General features: G+C 43.1%; 3 protein-coding genes across 4 annotated transcripts; 2 read left to right on the forward strand and 1 right to left on the reverse strand.

The window, feature by feature from the left end:
- Positions 1-332: 332 nt before the first annotated feature.
- Positions 333-2,826, reverse strand: LOC119556985 (zinc finger protein 501). 2 transcript variants are annotated; one of them, XM_037869511.1, is made up of 3 exons: positions 1,713-2,824; positions 1,154-1,636; positions 333-999 (listed from the first exon to the last, which is right to left on the reverse strand). In XM_037869511.1, the coding sequence occupies exons 1-3, from the start codon at positions 2,362-2,364 to the stop codon at positions 476-478; spliced, it is 1,659 nt and encodes a 552-aa protein (XP_037725439.1). In that variant the 5' UTR covers positions 2,365-2,824; the 3' UTR covers positions 333-475. The 2 variants fall into 2 exon arrangements, with proteins under 2 accessions (XP_037725439.1, XP_037725447.1); XM_037869519.1 differs by having other exon boundaries at positions 857-1,066; positions 1,713-2,826.
- Positions 2,827-3,177: 351 nt separating this feature from the next.
- LOC119563247 (NAD-dependent protein deacetylase Sirt2) lies at positions 3,178-4,756 on the forward strand. The gene is made up of 4 exons (XM_037876558.1): positions 3,178-3,396; positions 3,456-3,547; positions 3,612-3,708; positions 3,762-4,756. The coding sequence occupies exons 1-4, from the start codon at positions 3,315-3,317 to the stop codon at positions 4,640-4,642; spliced, it is 1,152 nt and encodes a 383-aa protein (XP_037732486.1). The 5' UTR covers positions 3,178-3,314; the 3' UTR covers positions 4,643-4,756.
- A 9,065-nt stretch (positions 4,757-13,821) lies between these two features.
- On the forward strand, positions 13,822-19,738 carry LOC119558556. Its single transcript, XM_037872021.1, has 10 exons — positions 13,822-13,876; positions 13,936-14,153; positions 14,239-14,392; positions 15,051-15,463; positions 17,287-17,419; positions 17,916-18,096; positions 18,157-18,384; positions 18,500-18,872; positions 18,937-19,068; positions 19,259-19,738. The coding sequence occupies exons 1-10, from the start codon at positions 13,825-13,827 to the stop codon at positions 19,457-19,459; spliced, it is 2,085 nt and encodes a 694-aa protein (XP_037727949.1). The 5' UTR covers positions 13,822-13,824; the 3' UTR covers positions 19,460-19,738.
- The last annotated feature ends 1,336 nt before the right edge of the window (positions 19,739-21,074 follow it).

The raw sequence follows: 21,074 nt of genomic DNA on the forward strand, positions 1-21,074 counted from the left end.
TCAAATCTTTATCAGTACCAATGTTTAATTTACACTTTCAAAATTGTTTTTTTTTGCAAAGATAGAAATTAAAAAATATAAAGTATAGATGGCTTTGAACAGCCTTAAGATAACTTTTATGCACCGACTCAAATCGACCCATCCTACGATAGTATAGAGTTTAGGCTTAAACACCCTGTATCATATTATTCGTGGCTTATGCGAATACGGCAAGCCTTAATTTACAATTGGACACGCATGTGGATCAGCTCTCTACGATATAGTTACATACAATTGCGCTCTGCACAGCAGGTAAATAACACTTTCGAGTATATATTCAAATATAGTATTCATGTAATCGTATTCGTATGCCGTATATGCGATCTATAAGTGTATGTGCTATGTGGCATGCATATTGCACTATTCCTCAATGGCTGCTTGACTGGCTGGCTGGCTGCGGACCTGGATCGCGTCGCGATCTGGTTCTGGAGTGGGTCTAGCAGGTGTGCACCCTCAGGTGGTTCTGCAGCGTGCTCTTTTGCCGGAACTGTTTGGGGCAGTAGGAACAGTTGTAGGGCTTTTCGCCGGTGTGGATCTTCATGTGGTTGTTGAGCGTGGCCACCTGCCGGAAGTTGACCTCGCAGATCTTGCACTTGTACGGCTTCTCGCCGGTGTGCGTCTTGATGTGATTGACCAAGGTGCTCTGCTGCGAGAAGAACCGCTGGCACACGCTGCAGCCAAACGGCCGGTCCGGATTGTCGCCCTTCAGCATGTTGATGTTGCCCACCACGGTCATGCGACCCGGCGGTGACCCGCCCGGCTGGAAATGCTCCACCTTGGTGTTGGCCGCCGCCGTGGCCACCACCGAGCTGACCGTGGTGCTGCCATCGAGGAAATGCAGGAGCGGATGGTGGTCCAGCTGGATGATGTTCGGCGTGCTGCCGTGCAGGTTGTTCGGCAGCAGCCCACTCGTCAGCTGCTGCGTCCCGGGCGCCAGGGGAGCGGGCATTGAGTGATCCACTGCAGGAGGGGGTTGATTGTAGGTTGGTTTGTCGAAATTGGCATGCGTACAAGATTTAAATAAAAGCTTCGTTAGGGAAGAGCGTTAATAATCAATGCACACAGTGATAACAGAAAGCGGCTCATTGGTAGGGCGAACACACAAGCGGCTCACCTGTGGCTGTGACGGCTCCTCCGCCGCCTCCTCCTCCACCCCCGCCCCCGGGAGCGATCTGGTGCGTGTGCGTCTTCAGGTGGTTGGTGAGGGTGCTCTGCTGGCGGAACTGCATGTGGCAGTAGGAACACGTGTACGGCTTGTCGCCCGTGTGGATCTTCTTGTGGTTGGCCAGCGTCGCTAGCTGACTGAAGGACTTGTCGCACGTCTCGCACTTGTACGGCTTGGGATCGATGTGGGTCCGCTCGTGGTTGTGCAGCGTGCTCAGCTGCGGGAAGCGCCGCTTGCAGACGCTGCATTGGAACGGCTTCACCAGCTCCTCGGCCGCCGGCGAGCTGTAGCTGCCGGAATACAAGGTCTTTGAGATTTGGACGCGCTGATGCTGCTGCTGGTAGGCCTGGTGCATCTGCGACTTCCTGTGCTTGCCGCTGCCCGTCTGCGGCTGATAGTTCAGCAGCGACGTCGGCGTGCTGGACTCCGCCGCTGTTACCCAGAAACGAACCGAAAAGAGTTTAGTTAAATCGTTAGCTCCGCTTGGCAGATGCGATTACAAACTCACCCTTGTGCGTCTTGATGTGATTGATCAAGGTGCTCTGCTGGCGAAAGTCCTTGGCGCAGATGTTGCAGGTGAACGGCTTCTCGCCGGTATGGATCTTCACGTGGTTGGTCAGCGTCGAGATCTGGCGGAAGGCCTTGTCACAGTGCTTGCACTTGTAGGGCCGCTCGTCCGTGTGGATCTTCATGTGGTTGCGTAACGTGGTCAGCTGCCGGAACTTGTTCTTGCACACGTGGCATTGTTTCTTCTTGCGCGGATCGTCCACCACCACCTCCTCCTCGCTGATGACGCTCTGCACCTCCTGTTTCATGGGCGAAATGGGCGTGTGATTGCCTCCACCGCCGCCGCCACTATTCGCCGTGGTGGTGGAGATGTCCAGCAGGTGGACCAGCGGGTGCTGTGGATGGAGCATGGCTTGGTGGGTGGGATGCTGGATGGCCTGCACGGCGGTCAGTTGGTGCAGGGCAAAGTGGCTCTGCTGCAGGCTGGCCACGGTGGTGGCCTGCTGCTGCCCGGAATTGGGTCCGGGCCCAGATCCACCATTGGCTCCACCTCCACCACCGCCACCTCCTCCGCCACCATGCGAGGCTGGCAGCTGGTAGTGCTGATAGTTGGCCATGGCTGCCGTCGCGGCGGTCGCATGGTTCAGATGCATGGTATTCGAGATGTGGGTTCCTAGCGCGGGTCTACAGTCTGCCCATCGGCGTTATACAATGGCAGCCACCGACGACCCTCGGCCATTCCCCGCCCCCCCGTCTTGGTCGCCTCCGCTGCCGCTCCTTTTTGGCCCTCTTTGATTTGTTATTTTAGCCGTCTGGTTGCACTTCTGTGTACTTCTGCTGCTGCTTCTTCTTCTTCGCCTCCTCTTCTTCCACTCCACACGCTGCCTACGCTTCCACGTAGCGACTGGGGATGCTCGAATGGGCGTCCAGTTTGTCGCGCACCGCCCGACGATCAGTTCGCACCGCTTTCGCTCGGTTTTGGGGCGCTTTCTCCGCCGTTTCTGCAATTTTTCCAGGCCACGCTCTTTTTGTATCCGTATCCTTATCAAAACAAAAATGACTGGCGTGGTTTTCCAGGGCTGGGCGAACGGCCAGAGCTGCACCCCCGCCGCACATCGAGTAATCGGCCAACGGCCGACGAGGGCTGGCGGCGCGAAAGAGCCTATCGTTGGGTGGGCCGATAGCAACTATCGGTTATTTTGTGCAGCCAGTGGTACCAGTCTAGCTTTTTTACCTGTAGTTTATTTTTTTTTTTTATAAATTCAAAAGTTTGGTTTCACATAAAAAGTAATTTTTGCGAATACGGTCATAATTATTTTTGAATTTATTTATTGTTATACTTAATTTATTCTTATGTTATTATAGTTTGCATTAAATTAACCTAGCAACAAAATGTTACTATCAAAACTTAGCTATTTTATAGATATTGGCGATAATCACTTTGACTCCCATTTCTTATCGATAGTTCTCAGCACTGGTTGCTCGGCGTGTTTTGCTTTTTTGCGTCAAGAGACAACAAATAATCAAAACAACGGGGGGATTTCTTAGGATTATACGAAGTTTCAGATACTTTCACCTCCCGAGGTCCAGGATTATTCCAGCCATGGGTGACAGCGAGAAAAAGGTGGAGAAACCGACGACGACGGCCTCGAATTCCTCATCCAGTGACGAAGAGGAGGGCAAAGGTTTGTTGTCTAACAACTGAGGTTTTTACTGTCACCTATTAACCAGTTACGAATTTCAGACCCCACAATGGATGTGATTCGTCGCTTCTTTGCAAACACTCTGAATCTGGGTGGCTCCACGGACGCAAAGACAGACCTCAAAGTGGAGAAGGTGAGAGGAGCGCCTGATGATTAAATTATCATCTTAATTAAACCGCATATTATCTTATATCCAGGTAATACCAGACTTGTCGTTCGAGGGCTTTGCCGAGCATTGGCGAAAGCATGGCTTCAGAAAGATTGTGACCATGGTGGGAGCCGGCATATCCACATGTGGGTATACGTTATCATCCTTTTAGAAGTTGTACTAAGTACCTAACTTTTAGCTGCTGGCATCCCGGACTTTCGGTCGCCGGGTTCCGGGCTATATAGCAACCTAAAGAAGTACAAGCTCCCCCATCCCACGGCCATTTTTGATCTGGATTACTTTGAAAAGAACCCTGCTCCGTTCTTTGCCCTCGCGAAGGAGCTGTACCCGGGCTCCTTTATTCCCACGCCGGCCCACTACTTTGTCCGTTTGCTGCACGACAAGGGTCTGCTGCAGCGACACTACACCCAGAACATAGACACCTTGGATCGTCTTACGGGTCTGCCCGAGGAGAAGATCATCGAGGCACACGGCAGCTTCCACACCAACCATTGCATAAAGTGCCGCAGGGAGTACGACATGGCTTGGATGAAGGCGGAGATATTTGCCGATCGTCTGCCCAAGTGCAAGCAATGCAAGGGCGTTGTCAAGCCGGACATTGTCTTCTTTGGCGAGAACTTGCCGGAGAGGTTTTACACCAGTCCCGATGAGGATTTCCAGGACTGCGATCTTTTGATTATAATGGGCACCTCGCTGGAGGTGCAGCCGTTTGCTTCTCTCGTCCAAAGACCGGGACCACGTTGCCTGCGCCTACTGATCAATCGCGATGCAGTGGGTCAGGCCAGCTTCGTACCCTGGATGGATCCCCATGAGCGGTCGCTGCTTTTCGATAGGCCCAACAACACGAGGGATGTGGCCTACTTGGGCGACTGCGATGCGGGTGTCATGGCTCTGGCCAAAGCTCTGGGCTGGGAGGATGAGCTGCATCAGCTCATTACCAGTGAAACGGAAAAGCTGAACGCCGGCCAGGAAAGCGATGAGCAGGACAAAGAAAAACCGCATTCGGACCCCGTTGATCAGGCTTCCGGCTGTCAGGCCAAAAAGGACGCTTCACTTTAGACCCTGAGATTAGTTAGAACGACTCGTAGTTAATTTTTAGTTAAAGTGTGCAATTTGTTTACATGTATTACCTGTATAAAACTGACAATGCCATGTGCAGGCATTGCTGGCTAATACCGCGCGCTTCATTTCTCCTCCGTTTCCGGCATTCAATTATTCAAGTGCCATTTGTGAGCCATTAGCGTGTCCCTTTTGGCCGGGCCACCATAAACCGCAAAAACTGATTGAGTTGCTCTGCCGTTTCCGGCGCACAAAAAGCTGAAACCGCCAACAAAGGTTAACTCTCGACATGTTTCTGTTTCGTTTTCTGTTCTGATCCGGGCTCGGCTACGGATTCGGAATGTGATTCTGGTGCTGATACTGATTCCGATTCAGTTACAGCTGCCGCCAGCCCCTCGACAACGCTCGACCGCTGTTGTGGGCGTGGCATGTGGCATTCTAACTGCCTGTTTGTGTGGCTTACACCGATGTTGCTTCTGGTGCTGCAGCTGCTACTGCTACTGCTACTGATGCTGCATCAACTTAATGACTCGCAATCTGTCCTGCAGAAATACACACGCACAAAGCGAAAGAGACACACACGGCAGTCCGGTAATGAAGCTTCTGCGGTGAATTGGCCAATAGAAAATACGTACAGGCAGGACTAATTAAAACCAAGCTCCCAACCAGGCCAGCGGGTGACCTCCTGCCGGGGCAGGCGAGCGGATATTGTTAATCGTTGACAGGGACGATGGTCTCGGGATGGCGGAACTGAAGGAGGCCTCCGCCCTCCTGCCAGTCAATTTTGGACCAGCCTCTCGCTGCGGATGCATTAGGAAATCAAATGCAGCCACGGAAATATTGATAGCCACGCAATTTGTTGCAGTAGCAGTTGCAGCTGCCACGGCAATTGCAGTTGCTGTTGCCCCAGAACTTTGGCAATTAAAGCTAATGGCCTAAGATCTTGTCTATTTGCAATTTTCCCGAGTGTTGCCATCTCAGCGAATGTGCGGCTGCACTGATAAAAACTGATAAGCATTTAATATGATTTACATACGTTAAGTCAAAAATGCTTTAAGATAAGCTATTCATGTTATGTAATAACAAAAAAAAGATGTTTTTAAGTAAAGTTTACCTTTTGGATGAGAAGAACAAGTTTTACATAATGAATACAAACCCCCTTTTTTTAGACCCGAAATAATACTGTTGAAATAATTTTTTTTTTACAAGATGGCTTAGAAGTTAAAAAAATGTAAGGATTCAGATATAAATTAACAACTGAATTATTATCGCTTTAATAATCTCAATTATGTGTGTGCTTAAAATTTAATCATTTTAATTTTTAAGGATTTCTTTCATCACCAACTACAACCATAATTATATTTAAAGAATTTTCTTTATATCTGGAACTTCTCAAATCTATTTAAATATTTACCTTAACAAATGTGGTTCTGACAAATTTCTCTTTGTGTATTTTGGCCCACTCAGTCAAAATTGACTCAAGTTGGCTCAATATTAACTTGACTTCCCGCCCCCTTTCCGACAAATGCGGAACGCCATTAAGTGCACTCCATACACACGCCATTGAGGAAGCTGGGAGTGTGTGGTGGGAACCGAAGGGCAGGTCATATTTGTGTGAACATGTTTCATATTTGTAATCAAAATGCGATGCTTTCCACCCAGACTCCCCAAACCCCCCTGAGCACCCACCCACCCACTCGTTCAAAGCCTGTTCATCAATGGCTTTGAAAGAAAAGGCGGGGGTTGATGAAATCGTGGACATTCCCCGATGTCATCAGCGACAGCTGCGCCCGCGCTTTGATATTGAATTCTTGACATGATTGTGTGGCGCACAGCTTGCCCGGGAATTGATTGAGCCCCAAAACACAGTTTAAAGGAGGCATAAACCCCGACCGCAAATAACTCAGGCGAGGCTAATAAAGCAGGGATCGCCATCGATTGTGCGGGGGCGACAACCACAAACCTATTTAATGCCCGTTTATTCTTAAATATATGCCTTGTTATCGTTGCATAAACGAAATCTTTATGAATATTTTATTATTGCTTTAATAAAAAGAAAAGCGGAGGGAGCTGCCAAATGCCGTTCTCAAAACGCAATTTGTGTCAATAAATGTGGGAACAAGCAAGTGGGGAACGCCTACAGCAGTGGACAAGTCATTAGGTTTTAGTAAAAAATATAAAATTTAATAGGAGTAACTAAATTGTGCTAATTCATAAATAAAAAAAGATAAGCTTAAGTTTCCCAATATAACTTAAAATATTATTATACTTTTCTTTGTGAGCTTTCAAATTTTAATAATGTTGTGAGCTAAACTAATATATATTTTTTTTAAATAATAAGCAAATTCTTAATTTTAATCTGTGAGACATTAACAACCAACCTCTGTAAAGTAATTTTTGCATAGTCCATTTATATGCGCTTAGTGTATAATAATAATGTATAATATATATATTTTTTATTGTTCATATAGTTTTTGTCCAATGCAATGACCATTCTAAAGTGTAATTGAATTTTATATATACTATTAAAACGTTGTTATATATTTGGTGGGTATTTTGGGGTCTGAGAATGTATGCAGATAATAACAAGAAAACAAAAAGAATTCTATAAAGTGTGACCAGGGCTGTATGTAATGGGTGCTCATGTGACCGTTCGCATGTATGAAACATCCCCCACAAATAAAAAGCAGTTGTGGAAGCTCCAGCATAATCGTCATAATCATTTTATGTGCATGTTGTATAGCATTTTTGTGTGCGTAAATTTTTATTTACGTCTTTGTCAACACAATGCTCCGAAAACGATTGAGTGTGGTGTGTGTAGATGACCCCCCTCCCCTATTTATACGCAAAATTAAAGTGCGATTTGAAAGGCTGCTTGCCGCACGGATCCAAATTGGCGGTTTTCGTGGCGCCAAATGAGCTGCGGTGGTGCTCGCATGTATAAAATAAATTTCCGCTGCGGTTCCAACACAATCCCCCAATTGATGTCGATATGATGAACAATAAACAGTATACGAGCGTCCACTCGAGTGTTTCCCCAAATAGAATTATGCTCGAAATCGCAGCCATCATATTTCTTACTCGGGGGCGCGAAAGCAAAACGAGTTTAGGGATTGTCATTAATGAAGTGTAACGAATTGGAAAACCAAATAATTCGCATTGATTTCGCTGGTTTTCGGACCGCAGTTTGCATTGATTTGGCACCAGGGCAAAAACGCGACCATGGCCAATTGATTGGCCAAAGCCAATCTTCAATGGATAAATGAACGAATGCGGATATATGTATGTATGCATGTTGGTAGCCGATTTTGGGGTCCGTCAGGTGCATTGTCGAGTGCATTTAATTGTGGCCCAGGACGCACAGAGCTTCCCGACAAAAGGTTTTGGCCAGGATGTCCCTGCAACGGCAGGAAAAACTCCTCAAACAGATCGAAAGAGAGGAAAATGATTTAGCCAAAATGGTTGGCAGTGGACAATATTTTCTTTTTTTTGTGGTTTTTTTTTGGGTTTTGGCCTCTTTTTTCGTCTGCATGTCGTTTTGTTTTCGGTTCGATTTGGTTGGCCATCGGTTTTTGTGGTTAATTGAAATTTTTCATTTGGCCCGCATTGTCCATCGCCTCGGCGGCTTTAAATTCATTTTGAATTGTTGGTTCTAAGCCCCGGGCAATTCCCGGTCGAGTTCGCAGCCTGGGCCAAAATATGCAATAAATTTCCGAAAAGCACAGCGACAACAAAACTCTTTTCTGTCACTGGATTATGTAATTCCATATATATACAAAGTCTCATATATTTAAATTCATACAGATAAAACTCGAATCGATTGGGGAAAAACAATTATCAATATTTAATTCGTTGGCGGTTTTTGTGGTCGGTAAATGCTAATGAAATATGGAAATCTGTTTAGGCTTAAAGCAACAACCCATTCCGCCAATCTAAGTCAAGGTATTTGGATGCAGCTAGGCACCCGAAAAAGGGCTGCCAATTTAAATGTGTTTAATTAAAGTTATAATTTCACACAACAGAGTGGCAGTGGAGGGAAAACCCATTTAGAGCGTGAAAGAAACTTGCATTTAGCGAAACATTTCCTCAGCCTGTTTCCTTCGTTTCACCTGTTTTGGGTGCAGGATGTGTCCGGGCACCTAACCAACTTTCCCTCCACCTTATCCTTATCGTCCTGGCCCGGTTGGGTCCGACATTGGTAATTTAGAGAAAATTCTAGGGGGGGGGGGGGGGGGCGAGTATTTTGTACTCGTTACTTGTATTGCCTTTTCGATTTGCACTTTACACGCTTTCATTACACTTCGTTTCCGTTGCAGGGAAAATGGCAGGGAAAACGGCAGGGAAAGCGGCAGAGGGCGAGGAAAGATGGAAATACTTGACCCGAAACCGTTGCATTGTTAGCATTTAAACTGTTTCTTTGCCGTTGCGCTTCACTTGAACTGCACACTTGAGAGATACAGAGACAGTGCAGCCTCGCTAAGTATTGCTCTTTTGTTTAAGTAAATATTGACTCACTCAAAGTAACTAAAATTGCAGTTTTGACAGTCATATATTAGGTTATTCTTTAAAAAACTTATATGTACATCAATTTGACCGAAAGTTATTTAAAAAAATAAAAAAGTGTTATAACTTATGACCATAATAGTATAATAATAACCAATCAATGTAGCTCAAAAATCCCTAGATCTTTGAAATGATTTAATAAGGTGCCCAAAAGCTTTCAACAATTTTGTTGGGTGCGGAATCAGTTGGATTAAATTTTGTAGCAATTTAAAAGACACAATTTTAAAAGAGATTTTAAAACTCTTTCCCTTACCAATTGATGGGCTCAGTAAGAGTTTAAAATAGATTTATTTTCGATAAGCATCTCCGTAATCTATAAAAATGGAAAAGTATAATCAAGTGAAATGTTATAGCTATATAAATAGACACCAGGTATTAAATCTCCGAGGTTCCACTGTGCTCAGAAGGAGGAATCGGTAAGTGGATGGGCGGCATTATCTAAATACCCAACAGCAACATTTGGCAGCTGCAGCCTCATAATCATCGACAGCCGAATCATCGCAACGAGCACTCATCTTAACGTCAGTGGAAATGATTGCTGCCCCCGGAAAATGCCACCCACTTTGGCAGCAACCGACATGCTGCCTTGACACTTTAAGCTGCAATTTCGTTAAAATATTTCCAATCGATTTCGTTGGTTTATCGCCAAGTTTATTTCCACTTTCTTGTTGTTTGCCAGTTGTTCTACCCGCCCCTCGCCCCCTTTTGCCCCTCGAAGTGCAGCACATTTTCCTTTTCCAATCTGCCAGATCTTACGGAAATGAAATGTGTTTCTATTTTAGTTTCACAAGCTTTATTTTCTTTTTTTTTTCTCGTGTGTGTGCATTTACACGCTCGAGTGTTTGCCTCAAACTCAAAGAAGAGGTTTTTGGTAAATTCAAAAAAAAAAAAGGTAAGACGATAACGCAGACTGCCTCTTCAGTTTATTTACAAATCATGAAAAAATTGCAATTTTCAATAGCCCGAAAATGGCAAACAAAAATATGAGCCCAGCTCCAGGGGGCCTGGCCCCGACCAAATGGCAAATGTTTGCACAAACTTTGGAGAACCCAACTCCCCCGCCCACTCATCACATTTCTGCAGTGGCAATCTGCATAATTGTGCGGCAACAAAATGTTATAGGGAAAACATTTTCCATTTTCCACCTAGCTACACGCAGCAGCAAATGAGAATTTCAAGGACAAGGACTACTAATGCAGTGGTAGTGCAGAGTGGAGTGGTGAAACCGATGTCCTGGCTAATTACCATGCAAATATTTACACATTTCCATCAGCTGACAGAGGATTCTTGCAGAGCTTGTCGGATGCTTGTCAGATACCGTCAGATGTCACAAATGGTTATCAAGCATACGCCATGTGTGCCGGGCACTTGATGAGCTGTGCGTAATTGTTTCTGACTCGGGCATTGAGTGCCCAGCAGGTGACAGATGGTGATTGTATTAATTTGCAAAGGAATACGTCTGATTATTTGATAAGAATTAGATTTGGGAAAAATAAAATACCTATTAATTAAAGGTGTTCTATAATTTTCTAAAATACCTCCTCAAATACTCAAATATTTAATTTTCTAAGATCATTTAAATAAATAGAATTCCTTAAATATAATCCAAATTAAATGAACAACATTAAAAATATAAAATCAAGTGCAAACCTTAAGCTCCTTGTTATCTAGGGAATATAACAAGTAAGTGTATGCTGAAAACTAATGAACATTGCATAATTAATTGGGCATAAATTCCTACATCTAAAGGGTAAACTGAACTATTTATACAGTATCACTCACAAATTGCTCTATAATTGATACTAGATATCTCCAAAATGTACAGCTGAGGCAGCTCGTTTTGGCAATGCCACTTGCAGTATTTCAGTTTGCATGTATTTCAGTTTTAGCCTTTCTTTGAAATGCTTAGCTCATGCCCAATTGTTTCTGGCTCAGCCACAATTATTGATCACATCGCATTGTTAGTCAGCTGGCGTGGAAAATGAGCGAGTGAAAGTCGTGGAAAAGGGAAAACTCATTTGCATTGGCTTATTCCCTTCGCAGCTCGAAGGCTGCCATGGTTTATAATGAAGTGGCACGATTTCCAACCATTGTTTAGAGGGCTGCCGGGGATTTCAAGGCCAACGCCTTGTTTCGCTGTTCATTAATGCAGCTGCGCCCCTCGTTGTTGTTATTATTATTATTTAAATCCAAATGGATGGGTGGAAAAAATATGCCTTTATGTGGGTAATTTGGCTTTAAACATGGCCGGCAATTTAAAGTTGCTGCTGCGGCGAGCACTTTTCATTAGCATGCAAGTGCAATTCGGTCTAGGCAAATTGCCCGCCAGCAGGCACCAGATGAAAGCATAACACAAAACTCTAAGCCACAGACGGCAGAAGGGGAAAAGAATTTAAAAAAACTTTAGCTAAAAATGCGCCACGCACTCACTCACTCATACACCCGTAAACCTTTTCGGTTTTTGGCCATATGTTGCCACTCCTCTGTGTGTGTGTGTGTGTGTCTGTGTTGGCCACTTCTGCAGCTTGTGGGCCACATTGCGGTCGGTTTGCTGGTCAGCCCTCCTGCGGCTCTGACCCCCCTCCCCCCTCGCACCAACACCATGATAGCTGCGTGTGCTTGTGCGTGTGCGAGGCGTGTAAATTCCATTGCTGCGGACAGACACGCACGCACACAAACACGTAATCGCACAAATCTGCATTTGTGTCTTGATTAGTGTTGCATACTTCAAGGAGCAGCGAATTCAGTGGAGTTTTCATTGTTATTTTGGGTTTTCACGGGGAAATGTGTAATTGAATGTCAGAGGGAGATATAAGGCGTTACCTACAAAATATAGGGGGTTCCAAAAGGAATTTACTGGGGTTTTAAGGTCTTTTACAAAGGGTTTTATAAGTTGTTACCTTCAAAATATTTTGTAGCATACTTTTAAACACCTTTTTAGATTTATGGTGATTTGGTCAGCATTTCAGTTTTAAAATATTGTTCCTAAATGGAAATGGTTTAGGTTAAAATCAGATTGCAAAAATTCTGGTAAATGACTTTAGACAAAATTGTTTAATAGCTTATAGGTCATAATAAATTATATACCTTTTTATACAATTTTTTAGCCCTAGAAACTTGAACCTTACTAAAAATTTCGTGAGATAAATAGTTTCCGCGGGGGTTTTGTAAGCTCAAAACTCCAAAGCTAATTCCATAACGTGATTTACCAAGTTCAAACTTAATCACTTTACCAAACCATGATTCTCGCTCGCTTTATTGCCACCTCGCAAAAGCATTTGAGAAGATAAATATCGTTTCATGGATTTTTAATGCCAGTGACTTTCGAGCAACTCGAACTGGGGTAACACACCGCTTGAGTGTTTAATTGCCCTTCAGTGCCGTTAAGAGCCATGTGTGTGTGGGTGGATGCTATGGGATTTTTTCTGTTTTTTGGGGGTTCCCAGCAGTTTGTCGAGGCAATAAAATCGCCGCCTGCTGTGCACTCAAATGACCAGGACCACGACTGGGACCAGACTGGGACCAGACTCCCCGGGCTGCCTGCGATGGCCGTGTCTCCACTGGGCTCTGCTCTGGCTCGCCAGGAGCAAATCCTTTAATCTGTCTTTCAATTTCAAATAACCCAATGGTTAAGCACTCGCACATTCACTGCGATAGTCTGCTTGTCTCGACTGTCCATTTGTGTTCCCACATCGGCGATGGCAACGACTTCGTCGTCCTGCGTCCTGCATCCTGCGTCCTTAACCCCTCGCTGCCCTCTGAATTTGCTGGCAGACCAATTGAATTGTTTCAATTGACACTTGGCCTGGTCCCGGCTCAGTTTCGGTCGACTATCCATGGACCTTTGGCTGTGGCTTCGTTTCGGGCTTTGTTCGCGTTCATAATGAAAGTCAGTCGTTTGGACGGATTGTTGCCGCTAATTTGTGGTACCGCTAATTGGCCAAGTGCCAGGGGTTAAGAAAGACCACTGAGATAAACAGGGAGTGCGAAACTTAAAAAATGATATTTTGATATCAAGAAAAGTGTCAAATTGACATAGACATTTGTGGCTCTCCTTCTCCAATTGGTTTGTTTTTTTTATTATTTTAAAACGATGTAATTTGCCTAAATAAATACTTTTTAAGTGTAATTATTTTGAGTAATAATTTTTTAGGCTAATTATATTTGTGATGGTCCCTTAACACACATTGCTTTAATAATAGTTTTTTGGATACTTACCTTTACATGTTTATTCCCATACCCCAGCTCCTTTGACCACTTTCCAGAGTTGATTAACCAAATAAAGAGGCTGTAGCTGACTTTCAGAGACCCACCTTCTATCAACTTTATAGATGGCTAAACTAAACTAAGGATTTCCGCTTGACTTACCCGAGGCACTCTTTGTTAAGCTCTTGTTTGTTTACTGAATTATGCAAATATCGTAATGTCCTGTGTGCGTTTCATTAGGCTAATGTCTAAGCAAATAATGCCCATTTCCAGTTTGCGATGATAGGACCTGCCAGAGGTTTTCAATTACAGTTCGGGTTAAAATCAATTTGCCGGCCAATCGAAGCAGACTCATTAAATGCCAGTCCTATAAAAGCCGGAATCGGGGAAAATGAAATTAAAAGGCAGCCGAGATGTTGCTGCAACCGCTGGTGATGCATTTGATTCAATTGCTTCGGATTATAGGTAAGGAATTTCGGCTTAGAACCTCTTAAACAACTTAAGCTGAGCTAATTCCTCCTCAGTTGGTCAATACTTTGCTGGATTTTCATCTATTTTGATTGTCTACAATAATTCCGGATCTACAACTCCCCTTCAACTGGATTATCTGAGTGCTTTGGAATTGGTTCTTCGGGACTTGAGTCAGCCCATTAGGCTGCAATGGATTAATGTGGCATTATTGAAGGATCTGGAGGCGCTGGAGAACGAAGTTATGGGTGCTCTAAATAGCAGCGTCACAGAGGTGAGATTTTTTATAGTATTAAAATAAATATTAAACTTATTTTAGGATAATATTATTATACGGATATTTATTTTCTGTAATCCAGGGATTTATCACCATCTTGTCACAGACCAACCACTTTCTTCACTCTCGATACTATGCCACTCGCAATGCTAATGTGCGACTCAAGGATAAGCGATATTTGTTCCTTTGCGAGGACGAAAGCCCCGCGGAACTGCTGGGCATGGCTATACTGCAGTGTGAGTACGGGATATAGATAGTTGCTAATGAATACGGATAACCCCTTTGAATTGAGTGCCCCTGTCTTGTTCCATCCGATTCCGAATCCGATTCATCCCACCCCGTCAGCATCAATTTATTGGCTTAAGCGGTGACTTTTCACCACCTCCCTGGGGGGCGTGGCAAAACAAGTCAAACTATGAAAGTTTCCTTTTCGAGGGGACCATGACTAGGAGTTCTTCACACAAGGGGACCGGACTCCCGCGTAAACATGGTTGGCAAACGGGAAACAGCCGCAGGACATTCGTGGCCAGTTGATCAAACTTTAGCACTTGCCAATAATTTCAACGCTCGACGGCGTCTTGTTCAATTGTAAACTTGGGCTTTTTTGGGACTTGGGCTTTTTCTCCCCCCCATTTTTGTTGGTCTCGTACTATTGTCACATACCCTGGAATCATTGAAGAAACAAAGGTCTCATTCTAAAAATCTATTTTTAAATAAAAAATTAGAGATATAAGGTACTATTTTATAGTATCTTAAAAGTACCTTAAATTTAGGTAATCCTTATTCGAAATCTTTTGATTTCTTAATAAAGTCCCTGCTCTTATCTTTAAATCCCCCAAACCAATTGTTTTTTCTGCTTGTCCAACATCGGGAAATCGGTGTAATGCGCTTCAGTCTACCCCCACCATCTGATGGTGCGACCTGGAACCGAAACTGGAGGAACAGGACCAAAAACAGGACCCCAACCAGACCCCAGGCGCAAAGCGGGAGCATCGGTAAACGTGGGAAACAAGGACGATGGAGTGGGCGGAATCGGTGGGACAACAAGGACAACAGGGACCACGACTACTGGGGCTACTGGGACGACAACCACTTCGCCCTACCGCGACATCAATTTCGAGCTGTGGACACAAAAGTTTGTCGGTGCCTTTGGTAATTTGGATGCCCTGCTCCTGGACGCATTCTTGCCGAACGAAACTTTTGCCAACCGGGTCGAACTTTATCCCAACAAGCTGCTCAATCTGCAGCGCCGCAGCCTGCTCGTTGGCTCCATTACTTATGTCCCATATACGATTACTAATTATGTGGTAAGTAATTGCCGGTTAAGTTTATATTTATCGTTTGTTGTGCCGTTGCTGCACTGGGAAAAATAACAACAACAAAACTTTGATTATGAATATAACAAAAAAAAAAATTCTTGCCTTAAACATTTAAATATTATATTTTGTTATGTTTTGTTGCTTGCATAAAAACAAACAAACAATTCGAATCTAAAATTATTTTTGGATGCCAATATTTTTAAGGGATTATATGGGGGCTTGACATTTTAAATGTCATTTAAGTGGCCTAAAAGTATGCAGAGGAAATAGGATTTTCATCTTTCTGAATGAATGCATTGCATTTCTGAGTTTATAATATATTGTTGCATACTTTTAGATGCCTAAATTAATTTCTTAACCCTTGCTGCTGTTATTTAACTTGGATTTGTAGTTAGGTTTGTAATTGTTGAATATTTAAAAAAAAAAATTCAGTTAAACGAAACTGAAAAACTTAAATGTATTATACAGTACTTGGTAATCGCTAAGAACAAATATTATTTTGACCTTTTTTTTGTTAAAAATAAAGAATGTCGATTTTTCTCTGTGCCTTCCTGATGGCCAGTCAGCTTTACCCAAATGCCAGAGATTTGCACGCCGGCATTAAGCAAAGCCAATTGGTCGTCCTTGTTCCCCTAACCTCACCCCGCCCCTCCCCCCATCACACCCCCCAAATGTTGAGGACTCCTCATCTTCATCAGGCTCATTCACATCGTTGTCTTTGCATTAGTCGGGCTCAGTGTGGGAACTCATCATGAATAAATGTCCAGTGGTTGCTCCTTTTGGCCCAAATACGTATGTGTGTATGTGCGAGGATTGCTTGGTGTTTGTGTGTGTTTGGCGGTGGTGGTGTGGGTGCTTAGTTATTTGGCTTTGTTGTCGTTGTGGGCAACGATTTCGGCAACTAAAATGTAAGCACATGTTGTGTTGCGGTGCCCAGTCCATGGTAATCACTGGTGGGAGTTGTCAGGAGCCATCTCCATGATTTGTCTGACTGCAAACAGGCACTGTGGAGTGCAAAATGCATTTAAAAATGTCTAAATATTGTATTATTTTAATATCATTTTTAATTTTTATTGCTACCTACGAAATATATAATGGTAAAAATATAACTAGTTCTCACAAAAAGGTGTTTTCATTATCTAATAAATACCTAACACCTATAAAATAAAAAATATATATAAGAAATGTTTTAAAAATCCTTTAAAACTATCCATGCACTTTTTTTAAAGCCTTTGTTATACTTCTTTAATCATGATATTAGTAGTATAAATGATGCTGTAGTTTCTCAATAAGAAGACTCCCAATGTATCACTAATCAGGTATTTTTTCTGACTACTTTCAAATACCTTTATCCCCATTGTAACCACAGAATGGACGGAAAAAAGCCAGCTTTTGTTGTCATTTGGCAAAAGTTTTGTTCGCACTCAATTGTTTGCCTTAAGGACATTTGCACATTTGTAAACACACGCACACACCCATGGCCTAATACTAACACAAACACCAGCACTTGCACACATACACACACACAAAGAGCCACAAGCATGTGAATGTGGTTTTGTTTGGGGCCTGGCTTTGGATCCTGCTCAGGACCAACATTGATTTAAATTACGTGTTTCCATTTAATTGCCGCCCGACGAGCCAAGTGTCGATGTCCATTTGAATGTTACTTTGTGTTCCGAATGGAGTGTGAGTGTAATTGTGTTGGTTAGGGGGTTTGGGGTGGTCGTGACACCAACAAGACCATTAACGAAATTAGTAGAGACACTTGAATTGTCGGCCCTAGTTAACCATGAACCATTAACCCATTGCAGCCCGCTGGCCAGGGCGACGTGGACCCCATTCACCCGCAGATGCCCAACCGTTCGCTCACCTTTGACGGGGCAGAGGCCAATGTGATGAAGACATTCTGCCGGGTGCACAACTGTCACCTCAGGGTCGAGGCCTGTAAGTCACTTAAGTCATGAAAACACAATTGACTTTCATAATAGAAGTCATTTGAAATTATAATAATATTAAGCAAAACAAAAGTTAAATGTCCTAGCAACCTACACATGATTTATATCATAGGTGCTTTAATTGTTTTTACATTTGTTTGACATTTTGTGTTGCCTCCATTTAGTGTTTGTTTCACTTATTAAAGTAGTCAACAAAATTAAATAAAATCTTTTTCACAACAAAGCAACAAATGTTTTAAGAAGCTTTCAATTTGATATCCTTTAAGTTAGCTTAAATACAGAGTTTTTGAAAAATATATATTTCTTACAAAAAATGGTCAATGTCTTTGAGCTTGCTAGCAGAAAAATTTAAGTTAAAGGGTTTAGATATAACTTTTATTATGATTTTATTTAACGTTATTTTAAAAACTTAAAAAAAAACTTTGAAGTTCTCTTTACCTTAACATGATATAGAAAATATTTTAGTCAATCATAATTTTCTATAGATGGTGCCGACAACTGGGGTGGTATTTACGAAAACGAATCCAGCGACGGGATGCTGGGGGACATCTACGAGCAGCGTGTAGAGATGGCCATTGGGTGCATCTACAATTGGTACGATGGCATAACGGAGACCTCGCATGCCATAGCTCGTTCATCGGTGACCATTTTGGGTCCAGCCCCAGAGTGAGTCTCTTCAAACCCTACAAACCTCATCATCCCAATCTGGGGACTCTTATTTTTTAGACCCCTACCAAGCTGGCGCACTAACATAATGCCTTTCAATGACCTCACTTGGCTAATGCTCATGGCGACGTTAACGATTTGCGGCACCTTTCTGTACTTTATGAAATATGTAAACTTTCGTCTGGGGTTTTGTCCAAATCAGAAAAAGTTTCATCACACCAGGAAGCTTGAGAAATCCATGCTGGACATATTTGCTCTTTTCATTCAGCAGCCATCTGCTCCTGTGAGGTAGCTTTATTTAGATTTCATTGCGAAATATGATAAATATTTTTATGATATAAAAGCAAACATGATTTTATTTCGGTATTTTAGCTTAAACTAATTTAAAATTTTTGTATTTTAGCTTCGATCGATTTGCCCCGCGTTTTTTCCTGGCTACTCTTTTATGTGCCACAATCACGCTGGAAAATATTTACAGTGGTCAACTTAAGTCGATGCTAACATTCCCCTTCTACTCCGCCCCCGTGGATACGATCGAGAAATGGGCCCAATCACAATGGAAGTGGGCAGCTCCCTCTATTATCTGGGTACATACGATCCAGAGTTCCGATCTGGAAACGGAACAGATTCTGTCCCGGAACTTCGAGGTGCATGATTATAGCTACTTGTCCAATGTCAGTTTTATGCCCAACTATGGATTCGGAATTGAACGGTTGTCTTCGGGCTCACTTTCCGTTGGCGATTATGTGTCCACGGAGGCTCTGGAAAATCGAATTGTAAAATCTTGTACTTCCCTAACTTCTTCAAACATTTAAAAAAAAATCATATTTCTTATTGAAGGTTTTGCATGACGATTTGTATTTTGATTATACGAGAGCTGTTTCGATACGCGGTTGGATCTTGATGCCTGAATTGAATAAACACATTCGAACCTGTCAGGAAACGGGTCTTTATTTCCACTGGGAATTGCAGGTAAAAATTTATTAATTGTAATGCTATTTATGTTTTGATTTTATGTTTAATGATTTATTTTATAAAGCCTCGATTTCTACTCCAAGAATAAAAATAGATTTTTTAGGGTTATAGTGGTTTTTTAAGATTTTGTTTCGGGTTAACCACAAGTCATAATAGATACTTTGAGCCCCCTTTTTGCAACCCCCAGTTCATTGAGAAGTACATGGAAAAGAAGAAACAGGAAGTGCTGATGGATCTGGCGAATGGACACAAGGTCAAGGGAGCTCCCCAGGCACTGGATGTCCACAACATCGCCGGCGCCATGTTCGTTTTGGCCTTTGGCCTTACCTTCGCCGGCTGTGCCCTGCTGATGGAGTTGCTGATCCATAGAATGGATATAAGCAAATAATTTGGCCATTAAAATGATGCCCGTTTGTGCAGCACAGTGGGAAGGGACCCACTTCATCCTTGCGTTTCAGGCGCACGTGTCGCAGCAAACATCAAAATCGCATGCTGCATCACACGAAAAAGCCACAAAAACCCCGCATGACTGGAGAACGAAAGTGTGGGATACACTGGGTCAAAAATGTAGAATTATGAATATGCATCTTACAGATTTTAGAAGCAATCCAAAATTCTTCTTATGAGATGGATAATGCCTTAGTTGCACTTAAAATAAACTAGAAAAATTCGTATCATTTTTAGGCTGCACATAACTAAACTTATTAATAAGACAAATATATTTTTCAAAAATACAATTTTAGTAGTTGCGAGAACTATATTAAAGCTTAAAAGTTATTAAATTAGTCACTTAATTTTTTTTAATTTACTAAAAGTGTTAATTTAGTCCAGACACCTACTTGTATGCACTTTTTCATGATTATATTAAAAATAGTGTTGCGAAGCTACTAGAATTAGTCGTAATAAAATATCTAACTAGAGCCTTAGTAAAGCCTATTTTTCCAAATAAATTTTGAATTGAAGATGGCTTTTCTCAGTGCTCGGTGGACGAGTTCCCATGGCAGAAATATGACGGCAGTTTGCAGCCTGAAATCGACCACTGGCATTGTTGGCCATGGGATGGATAAGCGTCACGGCCGAGTGGCCAACTGAAAAGTGAAAAGTGGACCCATCTCCCCGGGAACTGGGTGATGGGAGGAACTAGAGGAGCTATGGGCTGGTCTCGTTTTGCGGCACTATCTGCTGCACTTGCCACGGAAATGCGGGCGGATTGGGGGATTGTGGACATGCAAGCGGAAAATGACTTCTGCCCTGTATGCTGCGGTAATTGGAAAAGCGTTTAGTGCTAGACGAACGCAATTTCGTCGCCGGCAACATTTTTAATGATGCCCTTAATTATCGCTGTGGGAAATTATTCATTATCACTAATTTGCCGTAGCTTACAGGCCACTCGCATGCGTCTGCCCACTCAACTCCAAGTTGCAGGTGGAAAGTCGCTTGGCCAGGTAAGCGATTTCTCTTGGCCCTCTTCTTATCCGTCTGCCACGCCTCCTGGCTTCTGGGCTGCCCCCATCTCACCCCCCATCACCCTCCATCTGCAAATACGGCGTGTTCTGCTCGTTAACAGCTCGTTTTAGAGCGACAAACAAGCAAACCAAGCAAGAAACCAACAGTAGCAACAACCACGACGGTTGCAGTCACAGACAGCGGTAACAACAAGTTGGCCAACATGGCGGCTGTGTCATTTCCGTTGTCGTTCCTAGCGTTCCAGGGGACTCAAGCCTTTCGCAGGGGTATTTAAGTTTGGCTACGACGTTAGTAGTCCTTTAAATTTTAATTTTAGCCACGACTTTAATAGTCCTTTCAAGACAATGCCTAAATGTTTTAAAAAAAATATATATATCACTTATACGCCATGTTGACTTTTCTTTCCTAGTAGCCGTAAGATAAAAATGCTCTTAAAAATACTTATTTCTGAATAACAATTTAAGCCAAGCTTAAGCTAAAAATTGATAAATAAAATTCGTACATAATCTAGGCATTGTCATCTATACTTTAAATAC

This window comes from Drosophila subpulchrella, chromosome 3R, assembly GCF_014743375.2.
Source record: "Drosophila subpulchrella strain 33 F10 #4 breed RU33 chromosome 3R, RU_Dsub_v1.1 Primary Assembly, whole genome shotgun sequence".
Taxonomy (NCBI): domain Eukaryota; kingdom Metazoa; phylum Arthropoda; class Insecta; order Diptera; family Drosophilidae; genus Drosophila; species Drosophila subpulchrella.